Below are 12,385 nucleotides of genomic sequence, written 5' to 3'. Positions count from 1 at the left end.
TGGGTCAGTCTCCCAGTTACCTGAGGTGGACACTCTTGGTGTGCCCCCCTTTATGGACTGTGTATACAGCCTTATTGTAATTAAGTCTTGATTGTTGTTGGTATCACTGGGAGGAACTGACCTCCAGGCCAATTGGCTGTGAGGATCAGCTGTGTCTGCCAGGAGACAACCTTATTCTACTAGATTTGGAAAACTGTAAAAGCCTCTGTTCTCAGCTTGGATGGGGCGGAGTTTCAGGGTGGAGCCTACAGCCTTGGCTTCTCATCAGCCCTGGCCTATGAGGTTCCTGAGTCTCAGTGTTCCTCAGTATCCTTCAGTACTCGCTGTAAGCACCTCTGAGAGAAAGGTGCCCTCAAGTTTTGCCTGCTACCAAATAGTCTAGGCCAGTGATTCCCAAAGTGGTCTATATCGACCCCCAGGGGTCTATGACAACCTGCAAGGGGTCTACGTCAGCGAAAAAAAAATTTGGGGGTCCATGAAATGAAAATGGGGGTCCACGATAGTGGATCTCAACATACACTGATAGCACCTATTTACTTACATCATATTATCTTATAATATAAAAACATATACATTATTTATAAAAGTACCTATGAAGTAAAAAATTTATTATTCTTTTCCGCTTGATATTGTTGTAAACAACCCATTTTTCATCGCCAGTTATCAGTTTATAAAATTGTGTAAGTTGTAGGATAAAAACCTGCACATAATGATATACCAGTATCATCTTGTTACAAGCATACGCGCAGTAAACATTCTTGCCAATTTTTGTCTCAAAGCTTCGCGAACTTGCACGGACTTGTTCAATTCGTCACTCTATAAATATGAATGTGAGTAAAATACGTTCATTCGTTTCCTGAATCTTGACTAGGAAAGTGCTGAGAAAATATTTAAAAAAATATAAACTGGTAGTTTATCATACAAATTATAGTGAATCAGTGTTATTTTGTTTGAGAATGCAGGAGAAAAGTAGGTACATTATTTTGAAACTAGGTTTGATGATGTTTTGACTATGGTAATACCACCGTGGATAATTAACCCATATGGTGAAATAGAAGAAACGAATGTCATAATACAAGAGGAACTGACTGAAATAAGTACAAACGAAGAACTTAAGGTTCAGTTTAAAAACGGATATCAGTAGAATCCAAGATGGCTGCTCGGGTAGGCACCTAGCTGCAGCCGCACGGAACAATTTCAATAAAATACAACTAAAATATAAAATGGACATTACCCAGAACTACAGGAAAGTCAACTGACTGGAAATTCTACAACGAGAAGCAAGGAGAAAACCAGAAGGAAGCGCGGAGGAGCTGTGAAAGCCCAAGGTACGGAGACACGCGGCGCGCGGAGAGGACGGAGCCGGAGAGGAGGGAGGCCGAGTGCCTGGCGGGCGTTCCCTAGCGGAAAGGAGATAAAACTCCGACTGTGCTGGGCCCCCAACTGCTCTGAACCCCCGTTCTAGGCCAGACCCTGGGGACCCAGGCTCAGCCAGAGGGAGCTGGGCTGTAAGGCAGTACTCGGGGAAGCAGCGAAAGGAGGTCCCAGAGGCGCGCATACAGCGCGCAGAGAAGGGCCGGCCGGCTGTGCCGTAGGACTGCCCTGGCGGGAAGGAGACAGGCTCCAGACTGCTCTGAACGCCACCTCCAACTCCACTTCCAACTGAACTGAACCCCAGTTTCGGGCCCATTGCGGGAGAGCCTACACTGTTTGGTAGCAGGCGAAAATCGAGGGCACCTTTCTCTCGGAGGCGCTTGCAGCAAGTTCTGAAGGACCCTGAGTCTCAGGAGTCGCATAGGGCGGGGCTGACGAAAGCCAAGGCTGTAGGCTCCACCCTGAAACCCCGCCCCATCAGGAAAGCTGCCTGCGAAAATGCCTAAACCAAATAGATCACAAACGAAAGAAATGGAGGACAAAAAGAGACTGGATATAGAGTTCAAAACCACACTTATAGGGTTTTTCAAGAGACTCCTAGAAAAGGCCGATAAAATAAATGAGACCTATGAGGATATGAAAAGGGATCAACAAGAAATGCTAAGGGATCAACAAGAAATAAAGAATACATTGTCTGAAATAAAAAATATTATACAGAGTCCTAAAAACAGAATAGAAGATCGCAAGAATCAAGTCAAAGATTTGGAACATAAAGAGCCAGAAGACACTCCTCTGCAGAAGCTAGAAGGCAAGAGAATCCAGAAAATTGAAGATAATGTAAGAAACCTCTGGGACAACTTCAAACGATCCAACATCAGAATCATGGGGGTCCCAGAAGATGAGAGAGAGCAAGATATCGAAAACATACTGAGAGAAATAGTGACAGAAAACTTCCCCCACCTGGGGAAAGAATTGGACTTACAAGTCCAGGAAGCACACAGAACTCCAAATAAGAGGAATCCAAAGAGGACCACACCAAGACAAATCATAATTAAGATTCCAAGAGCAAAGGACAAAGAGAGAATATTAAAAGCAGCAAGAGCTAAGCAGGTGGTTACCTATAAAGGAGCACCTATACGATTGTCAGCTGATTTCTCAACAGAAACCATGCAGGCCAGACGGGAATGGCAAGAAATATTCAGGGTGATGAATAGCAAGAACCTACAGCCAAAAATACTCTACCCAGCAAAGCTATCACTCAGAATCGAAGGTCAGATAAAGAGCTTCACTAATAAAAAAAAGCTAAAGGAGTTCATCACCACCAAACCAGAATTATATGAATTGCTGAAGGGGGTTCTTTCAGAAGAGAAAGTAAATAAAGATAAAAATTATGAACAACAAATACGTAACTATCAACAAGTGAATCTAAAAACCAAGGAAATTAAAAAAAAAATCTGATGAACAATATTAACTGTTGAATATAATAGAATCAGAGGTATGGAAGGGGAGTGAACTGATGATTCTTGGGGAAAAGGGGAGAGGGGAATGTGGGAAGAGACTGAACATAAACTGTGCACCTATGGATGAGGACAATGGGGAGTGGGGAAAGGGCAGAGGGTGGGGTGGGAAGGGGGGGGAAAGGAACACTTGTAATAATATGAACAATAAAAATTTATTAAAATAAAAAATAAAAAAAAAATAAAATGCAAAAAATAAAAAAATAAAAAAATAAATAAAAAAAATAAAAACAAAACAAAACAAAACAAAACAAAACAAAACAAAACAAAACAAAAAAAAAAACGGATATCAGCAATTCTGGCTGCAAAAAAACATACCCGTTACTTATCCCATATTATGGAATATAGCGAGGAAATTTTTTATTTCCTTTCCATCGTCATACCTTGTGGAAAGGGGTTTAGTGCTGTTACCAATCTCCTAACGAAAAAAAGAAACAGACTGGACATCATTAGCCGAGGAGATTTAAGATTAAACCTTACAAAATTGACACCAAATGTTGATAATTTAGTATTAAAGTAGGGGTGTCGAACTCAATCAGAGAAGGGGCCAAAATCTAAAATCCAGCCTAAATCGCGGGCCGAATGGTTTACTGAACAGTCATAAACTGACAATGTCATAAACTGACAGCAGAGTGCAGTGATGACAGCGCGGTGCGGGCCACATTGCAAGGCCTGGCGGGCTGGATTTGGCCCGCGGGCCTTGTGTTTGACACATGTGTATTAAAGCATCAGGTTCATCCTTCCCACTAAAAACATTTACTTATTGCTTAGTTTATTTTATGTTACGTATATTTTATATAACAGATACAAAATTTTATTTTGAGTAGTTTTAATTTAAATTCAATAAATAAATGTATAAAACTTAACATGTGTTTTTATTTCAAGTTTTTAACACTAAACTTCACTACAGTTAGAAATTTACAAAAAAATCAATATCAGATAAGTAAGGGGTCTACCCAAAACCAAAAAACATGGCAAGGGGTCTACGGCACAAACAAGTTTGGGAACCTCTGGTCTAGGCTCTCCCTCAATGAGTCTGGAACTAGGGTTCAGTGCGGTTGGAAGGGGGGTTCAGAGCAATCTGGAGCTTTTGTCTCCTTCCCGCTAGGGCAATCCCGCGGCACAGTCAACACTCTGTTCTCTGTGCGTAATGTGCGCGCCTCCGGGACTGCCTTTCACCGCTCCCTTGAGTTTCCACCTTACAGCCCGGACTCCCTCCATATGAGCCTGGGTCCCCAGGGTCTCACCCAGAACTGGGGTTCAGCGCTGTTGGAGCTGGGATTCAGCACAGTCCAGAGCTTTTATCTCCTTTCCACTAGGTAATACCAGCCAGGCACTCAGCCGCCCCTCCTCTCTGGCTCCTTCCTCTCCCCGCGCGCATCGTGTCTCCATACCTTAGGCTTTTACAGATCCTCTGATTTTCCTTCTGGTTTTCTCTTTCCTTCTAGTTGTAGAATTTCCAGTCAGTCAACTTTCCTGTAGTTCTGGATAATGTCCAATTTATATTTTAGTTGTGTTTTTTGAAATTGTTGTGTAAGGCTGCAGTTAGGCGTTTACCTATGCCGCCATGTTGGTTTCTCCTCCTGTTTCCCAGATTTTTTAAAAGTGGAGGTGAGGCCCTAACCGGTTTGGTTCTGTGGATAGAATATGGGCCTGAGGACTGAAGGGTCCCAAGTTCGATTCTGGCAAGGGCATGTACATTGGTTGCAGGCACATCCCCAGTAGGGAGTGTGCAGGAGGCAGTTAATCAATGTTTCTCTATCATCGATGTTTTTAACTCTCTATCCTGCTCCCTTCCTCTCTGTAAAAAATCACTAAAATATATTAAAAGAAAAAAAAAAGTAGAGGTGAGAAAAATGTTTGGCTCTTCATTTACAAACAAATGTGGTTTGAGGAGAGCTACAAAATCTACGTAATTTAAAAGAGTATAATTTAAGAATACTGATGTACTTCACAAAGGATTTACTTTTAGAACAGGACTAGAGGCCCCCCGCACAAAATTCATCCACTTGTGTGTGGGGGGGTGTCCCTCACCCCAGCTCTTTCGCAGTCCAGGAGCCCTTGGGTATGTCCAACTGATGGCTTAGGCCGCTCTAGTAGGACATTGTTAGCACTCCTCGGAGGCAATAGGAGTTCCCCCACATGCCAGCTGTGAGCCCTGGCTTCTGGCTAAGTGGCACTGCCCCTGTGGGAGCACACTGATCACCAAGGGGCAGCTCCTGCGTTGAGTGTCATTCTGCCGTTCAGTCGATGTGCAATATTAGCCTTTTATATATAGGATTTCTTTAAGATTCCTATACCTTGCACCTGCTAATTAACAGCTCAGAGAAAGAATATAAACGGGTTGTTAGTTTGCCCCTTGCCAATATCAAGTGTCTTGTTTGAGCAATTTATCTCCTAAAGATCCTTTTTCTTAACCTCAATTTTACTTCTCCTCTTTGCTATATGTGTAGACACTGATGCCAAGAGAGAAAAGAAAGACACCAAGTAAGCATTATGCTTCCATGTTGATACCCACCACCAACAAACATGTGCAACTCTGCCCCAAGCACCCCTAAGTGGTGATCACCACAGGTCTTCCTCCATGAGAAGCATGAAGTACTAATACAGCTTACTCAGTGCAGGAGTCTAGGCCAACAAGCACAGGCACACAAGCACTTACGTTCTTCTCTCCTTCATTGACACGAGTGTCATAGCAATAGGCCAGAAGGATATCAATCAGACTGTAGTACACTTGACGTTGGGCTCTTTTGTCCAGCAGATAAGACTTATGGACAAATTTTCGCAGCTGATATTTCTCTTCTTCAGAGAAAGATACTAGAAGAAAATGTATTTAAAAATTAGATGTTCCATCCAGTTTTGTAGAGCCCCCCAATACTGAGATCTGTCAAAATTAGAACTTTGATTATAGAAACTGAAATAGACATTTAATTCTAGATACATAAACAATTTTTAAATTAGACTTCACTGTTTTTTTTTATTTATTCTTTAAAATATATCATTATTGATTTCAGAGAGGAAGGGAGAAGAAAATAGAGATATAAACATCAATGATGCGAATCATTGATTGGCTGCACGCCCCCTACTTGGCATCAAGCCCACAACCCAGGCATGTGCCCTTGACCAGAATCAAACCAGGGACCCTTCAGTCCAGTAGTTGCCAACCTTTCAGACCTCATGGACCACCAGTGTCCACAGACCACTTTTTGCTTCAGTCCATAGGCTGACATTCTATCCACTGAGCCAAACCAGCGAGAGCTAGACTTCACCATGTTATTAATAGCTTTGTATTTGCTCAAATCCTATGAGGGCAAAATAAAGCAAAAATGTCTACACAATTCTTATTGCTATTACCAGATCTCTTACATCTCCTCTTGCTAAAGTATTCTGTATTCAAGGCATCTGAATGTCAATTATTGACTTTAAAATTACCATAATATATTTTGACAACAGAAAGCATCTCTAATAATAAAAGCTTAATATGCTAATTAGACCAGATGACCTTCTGGACAAAGCCGGGACTATGAGGGAAACCCAGGTGCCAGGTGCCGGCAGCCAGGGGAAGGAAGGCCTCCTCCTGCATGAATTTCGTGCATCAGGCCTCTAGTATAATATAGCTTCGTAAAGCACTCTTTAAATATTCACTATTCATTTTAAAAGTTCCATACAAAAAGTAGGAATATTCTCTTATATTAGTCCATTTAAGAAGGAATTCGGAGCCAAGAGCCCCCTGCAGAATATTCTCTATAAATTCTTTATAATATTCTCTATAAAAAGAAACAAAATTATACATAAATACATAAGTGTGGCCATATCACACATACTTATGGAAAGAGGATGTTTCTTTTCAACAGTCCTTTCCTTTTTCTTGTTCTGCTTGGCACCCTCTTTTCATCTTCACCAACAGCCCCAAGTTAAAAATTTAGTATATATACTAATTATTACATATAGCATATACTAATTTTTCTTTCTTTTCTTTTTAATTTTATTGTTTAAGGCCGTGGTTGGCAAACTGTGGCTCAGGAGCCATATGCGGCTCTTTGGCCCCTTGAATGTGGCTCTTCCACAAAATACCATGGCCTGGGCGAGTCTATTTTGAAGAAGTGGTGTTAGAAGAAGTTAAGTTTAAAAAATGTGGCTCTCAAAAGAAATTTCAATTGTTGTACTGTTGATATTTGGCTCTGTTGACTAATGAGTTTGCCAACCACTAGTTTAAGGTATTACAAATATTAGTACATATGTCTCCCCCCCCACTGACCTCCCAACCCACCCAGCCTCTCCTACCCCTGGCACTTGCCCTCATTCCCCTACCTCCAGAGTCTTGAGTCTATTGGTTGAGCTTATGCGCATGTATACAAGTCCTTTGGTTGATCTCTTACTCCCCTCAACCCTCCCCTACCTTCCCGCTGTAGTTTGACAGTCTGTTTGATGCTTCTTTGCCTCTGTCTATTTTTGTTCAACAGTTTACAATGTTCTTTATATCTATAAATGAGACCCCTGACCTTTCACATGGCTTGGTCCTGCGGTTTGGACCCCTGACCTTTCACATGGCTGGTCCTGCGGTTTGGACCCCTGACCTTTCACATGGCTGGTCCTGTGGTTTGGACCCTCCCCTCCCCGGCCCTCCCCTGGCATGTTGCTAGTCCTGTAAGACCCTCTGCGGGAAGGAACAGGGGCTAGAGAATAGCCCTTCGGCATCAAGCCCCCAGGACAGAGGTTCTGACCGCATCAGATACATCCAGGCCCAGAAAGAGCCAAAGCAGACAAGCAAGCCCATGGCTGCCCGGACCAGCTGCCCCAGGAAGGGCCTGAAAGACACACCTGGGAGCTGATGCATCTCGGGGACCCTCCCCGGAGGGCACAGAGACACCCTCAGGACAGGACCAGTGCTGCTGTCTGGGAGCAGCCTGGCCTTGCCCGTCCCTCCCCCAGGGCGTGTCCTGCTCGGTCTCCTCAGCGGCCAGGGCCCTTCTTCCTCGTCCGCTCTTGTTCCCGCGGCCATTTCTCCTGCCGCTCACTCTCACCCCGTGGCTTCCCCAGGGAATGCTCCTGCAGGGGGCTCTTGGCTCCAAATTCCTTCTCAGCCAGGACCCGGCTGTACCGGGTCAGGTCTGAGCCCACTGGCCACCTGGGCCGTCTCCCCACCCACAGCCCCGCCTGCGATTTGAGCAATGGGAACAGAAACGGGCCTGATACAGCTGTGAGGCAGGTCAGCGACGTGCTCCCCACGGGTCAGAGGTGGAGGGAGTGTCTGGCCACTGCTCTGGGGGGCTCTGCGCCACCGTTTCCGTGTCTGCCCTGACCCGCTCTCCTCGAATCCCTACTCGGTGGCCCAGGGAGGCTGAGCCCCTTGTCCTCCGGTTTCTGCCTGGACTCAACCATTCATCCCTTTCCATCTTCCTCGAAGATTGGCAGCTCCCTTCCAAGGCCAGCTCCTCCCGCCAGGCCAGAGCAAAGCCAGAGGAAGCAGCAGGACCGATCACTCACACGCGCTGGCCTCTGTTCAGTTCACATGGTTTTCCAAACTCACTCTGTCCTCTCGGACCAGCCTGAAGTTCAGCCCGGCTCCTTTGGTTTTAAGGCTTCCTTCTAGCAGGTTTGCAAACCACAGGAGCAATCTTAAGTACACTTACTGAAGTCATTAAAATACACAGCACCAAAAAAAGGTTTTACAATATATTTTATAATTATTTTTTCCAACAATGTTTAAAAAATAAAACAAAAAAATGTATTTGCACAAGCATTACTTTCATAAATGACAAATGACTAAGAATGCAGTTATTTAATTTGCTGGAAGCAACATAAAAATGCATATTTTTAAACTTTATACTGCAGGTGTCAGGTAAAGCATTCTTTAGGACACATTTAAAAACAAAATAAGGGCTCATATCAAGACCCCTTAATTTAAACAGAAGCTAATTAATCTGACTTAAGGAAATTGTAAAGAAGACATTGCATGAAGGAAGTATGCCTGACAAAGCATTTTAAGACCCCCTGGTATTCAGCAAGAAGGTTTGAGACAGTTACTCCCTTATGTATAACTTTTTTAAAATATATATATTTTATTGATTTTTTACCGAGAGAAAGAGAGAGGGATAGAGAGTTAGAAACATCGATGAGAGAGAATCATCGATCAGCTGCCTCTTGCACACCCCCTACTGGGGATGTGCCCACAACCAATGTACATGCCCTTCACCAGAATCGAACCCGAGACCTTTCAGTCCGCAAGCCGACGCTCTTATCCACTGAGCCAAACCGGTTTCGGCTAGGTATAACTTTTGAGACATTCATTAATTTAGCTAATGTAGGAAAGTGCCAGGTGTACCCAATGATGCTAAATCAATAGGAAAAGCCTTTATATCTTAGTTGAGCAATAACGACTTCTTCCACATAATTCTGAATTACAAGGTAAGTGTATCCAAAACCATTAAATGATACATCAACTCATCACGTTACAAATAATCACACCTGTATATGTTTAATGATTTTTCACGGTTGACCTGGGAACTGAAAGGTGTGATGTTACATTACCCAAAAGTACTTGCACACATCATAGGTCACTTTCCATGACTCTATAAATAGGAAAAACCTACTCAAATGTGCTCTTCTGAATTTCTGTATTCTAGACAGCCCTTAGCCTTTCCTCAAAATATCTTTTCTGTCCTGGCTAGTTTGGCTCAGTGGATTGAGTGTCAACTTGTGGACTGAAGGGTCCCAGGTTCAATTCAGGTCAAGGTCTCATACTTCAGTTGCAGGCTCCTCCTCAGCCCGGGTCCTGGTCAAGGCTTGTGCAGGAGGCAACCAATCAATGTATTTCTCTCACCTGTCTTTCCCTCTCTCTTCTACTCTCGCTAAAAAGCAATGAAAAAATATCCTCAGGTGAGGATTCAAAAATAAAAAAAACTTGTCTGAGATTTTCTGAATGTGTCAAGTTCCATTTTGGCCTAAGAACTTCATTAATAATACACAGACACATTTAAATTCTTAAATTCAAGAAAAGAAACCATAGATGGTAAATAATAACAACAACAAACCAGAAAATCACTAGAGAAATCAAAAGTCTGAGCAACCCAAGATCTTTTTTATTAGAGCTGTAAATCCTATCACCAAAGGAACAACCTGAGCAGCAGTGCTGGAAGTAAGTGCGGATGCAGCGCCAATGATACTTGGATGATTGCCATCAGGAGTAACATTTGTCAAGCACTTATATGACTTAGCTGCACTACAGAGCAACTGTGCATATAGTTCAGGACATTCCGATTAATTATACTTCTATGAATAAACTACAGGTGTATAAAAGCCTGCTGAAAGCTCCAATCATTCAAGGTAGAAACTGGTGTCCTGGTATTGAAGCAAATGGCCCAAGCCCACCTCCCAGCATTAAAAATACCATCAATACATTTGATGACTGCAAAGAGGCTCCCCCCAAAATGCAAAGTAACCTTACTTCATGTAAAACATTTTCTAGTTTAGTTACTTTTAAATACCCCACCCCAAAATCTTTATCTTCTGTGGGTCAACAACTAAATCATCCGTGATCTGGCTCCTCTCAGATGAATGCAAATCCATTACATGGTACACTTTCTGGGAACAGAGCAAGGGGACCAGAAAAAATCGTTACATTCAAACCCCTGGTCTAAATGGCTAGCCCAGCAGTGGCTACAACTTCCCAGCCTCAACTTCCTTAAGGCTGTCCCTGCTAGGAAGTTCACTGACTATAAATGCAAAGTGTCATAACAAGCAGTCATGTACCAGATTCTTTTTTTTTTTTTTAATATATTTTATTGATTTTTTACAGAGAAGAAGAGAGAGGGACAGAGAGTTAGAAACATCGATGAGAGAGAATCATCCATCAGCTGCCTCTTGCACACCCCCTATTGGGGATGTGCCCGCAACCAAAGTACATGCCCTTGACCGGAATCGAACCAGGGACCTTTCAGTCCGCAGGCTGACGCTCTATCCACTGAGCCAAACTGGTTTCGGCATGTACCAGATTCTTGATCTGAAGTTAACCAGTGAAAGACAACATGGTAAACATGGAAAATCCATCCTCATGAAACTGCAGCTCCGCAGAAGCATAGCATTTAACACTTGCAATTACAAGCATTTGGGGAGAAAGATCAGGACCAGGACAAAACTAAAGAGATTAACGAAAGTATCTGCACTGTAACTCAGGGCTCTGAAGAAAATGACAAGAACCATAATGGAGGCAAGAGGCTTACCTGAAGCTGAAAACAACTATAGCACAATATTGTAAGATGAGGACAAGTGAAAGGACCCTCACATTTGCACTGTTATATCTGTCTGGTAACACCTGACCAGGGAGCCTAAAGGAAAGAGGCCTGGAGGCGAAGGAAAGAAAGGAAAAGGAGGGAAAACTGGAGCAGCAGCATGCTCCTTGAGAACTTGAAGGTTTATTTCTTGGTTTACTTCTTTTCTCCCATATTTTATTCTGGCTTAGCACACTTCAATGTATTACTCCAATTCAAGAGGCCTCAAATATTTGAACACAGAAAAAAACTGAAAGAAAAATCTCACTAACCAAGAACTCCCTTTTAAAGCTTTGTAAATGCACAAAAATTGTAATTTCACAGAAAGCCATTCAATTCCTTGCTCTCCTGCCAGTGATTTTACTGTATAATAATATTTCTGATTGATTCCAAAATGGCAGCAGAGTAAGTGGAAGCTACACTAACATTCCTAGGACCAAACTGAAATGCAGAAAAACCAATCTGGAAAATCAACTGAGGACTAGCTGGAGAGTACCCTGACAACCAAGGATGGAAAGGTGAGATCACATAGAAACTAGAAGGAATGCAAAGATGAGAAATGGTTAGCTGGGCTCCCACAGATGGAGGCTGAAGGTGTGTGTGTGGGGGGGGGGTTTCCACTAAAAAGTCTGGGTTCTAAACCCCAAGCTGAGCACTAAAACTGAGAAAGGTACCCACAAAACAAATGGCTGTGAAAAGCAGCAGGATTGTTGTCTGCCAGGAGAGATGGCTGAAAATGCAGGCACCTTCTTCAAGGGCCAATGTACAAAATTTCGCGTAGCCACTCACCTGGGGTTCCAGCAGAGAGAAGGCAGAGTAGACTGCAGCCCTGTGAGGAGATTCCCGGCTTGGGGATCCTGGGATTGGAACTCAGAGGGCAGCCACCCCGGTTTCCTGTGCTGAGTCCTTCCTTCACGCTGTGGACATCTTTTACCAGCGGATCTTTGCTGACCAGGAGGTTTTTGATTGGGGGAAAGGCAGTTGTCCCATGCAGTTGGAAGACGTCTTCCCCACCCAGTGGTCGTTAGCTTAAGGCTAATCAAGACTGAAAACAATCAGACTGCTGGCAGAGGAGGGTCTCTGGAGGTTTTGAGTCTTTGCCTTATCTCCTTCTGAGCCCAGGGCTAGAAAAAGCAGACCCTGGTGCACATCCTAGTCCTTTCCAAAGGCACCCAGCCCCAGCAGATGAGCCACAGGCTGTGGATTGCTCATAGCTCCAAACAG

General features: G+C 43.4%; 1 protein-coding gene across 7 annotated transcripts in view; it reads right to left on the bottom strand.

Annotated features, from left to right (window-relative positions):
- The window catches only part of SHQ1 (SHQ1, H/ACA ribonucleoprotein assembly factor), a 99,433-nt gene that overhangs the window by 37,155 nt on the left and 49,893 nt on the right, over window positions 1-12,385 (bottom strand). For all 7 annotated transcript variants that reach the window (XM_084902071.1, XM_084902073.1, XM_084902075.1 and 4 more), the window contains one exon: window positions 5,554-5,708. In XM_084902071.1, coding sequence (XP_084758197.1) covers window positions 5,554-5,708 — 155 coding nt within the window. The remainder of the gene's footprint in view (window positions 1-5,553; window positions 5,709-12,385) is intronic.

This window comes from Pipistrellus hanaki (assembly GCF_964339955.1).
Source record: "Pipistrellus hanaki genome assembly, chromosome: 13".
Classification (NCBI taxonomy): Eukaryota; Metazoa; Chordata; class Mammalia; order Chiroptera; family Vespertilionidae; genus Pipistrellus; species Pipistrellus hanaki.
Note: the sequence above shows the minus strand (reverse complement) of the source record. Positions and strands in the feature narration are given on the sequence as shown.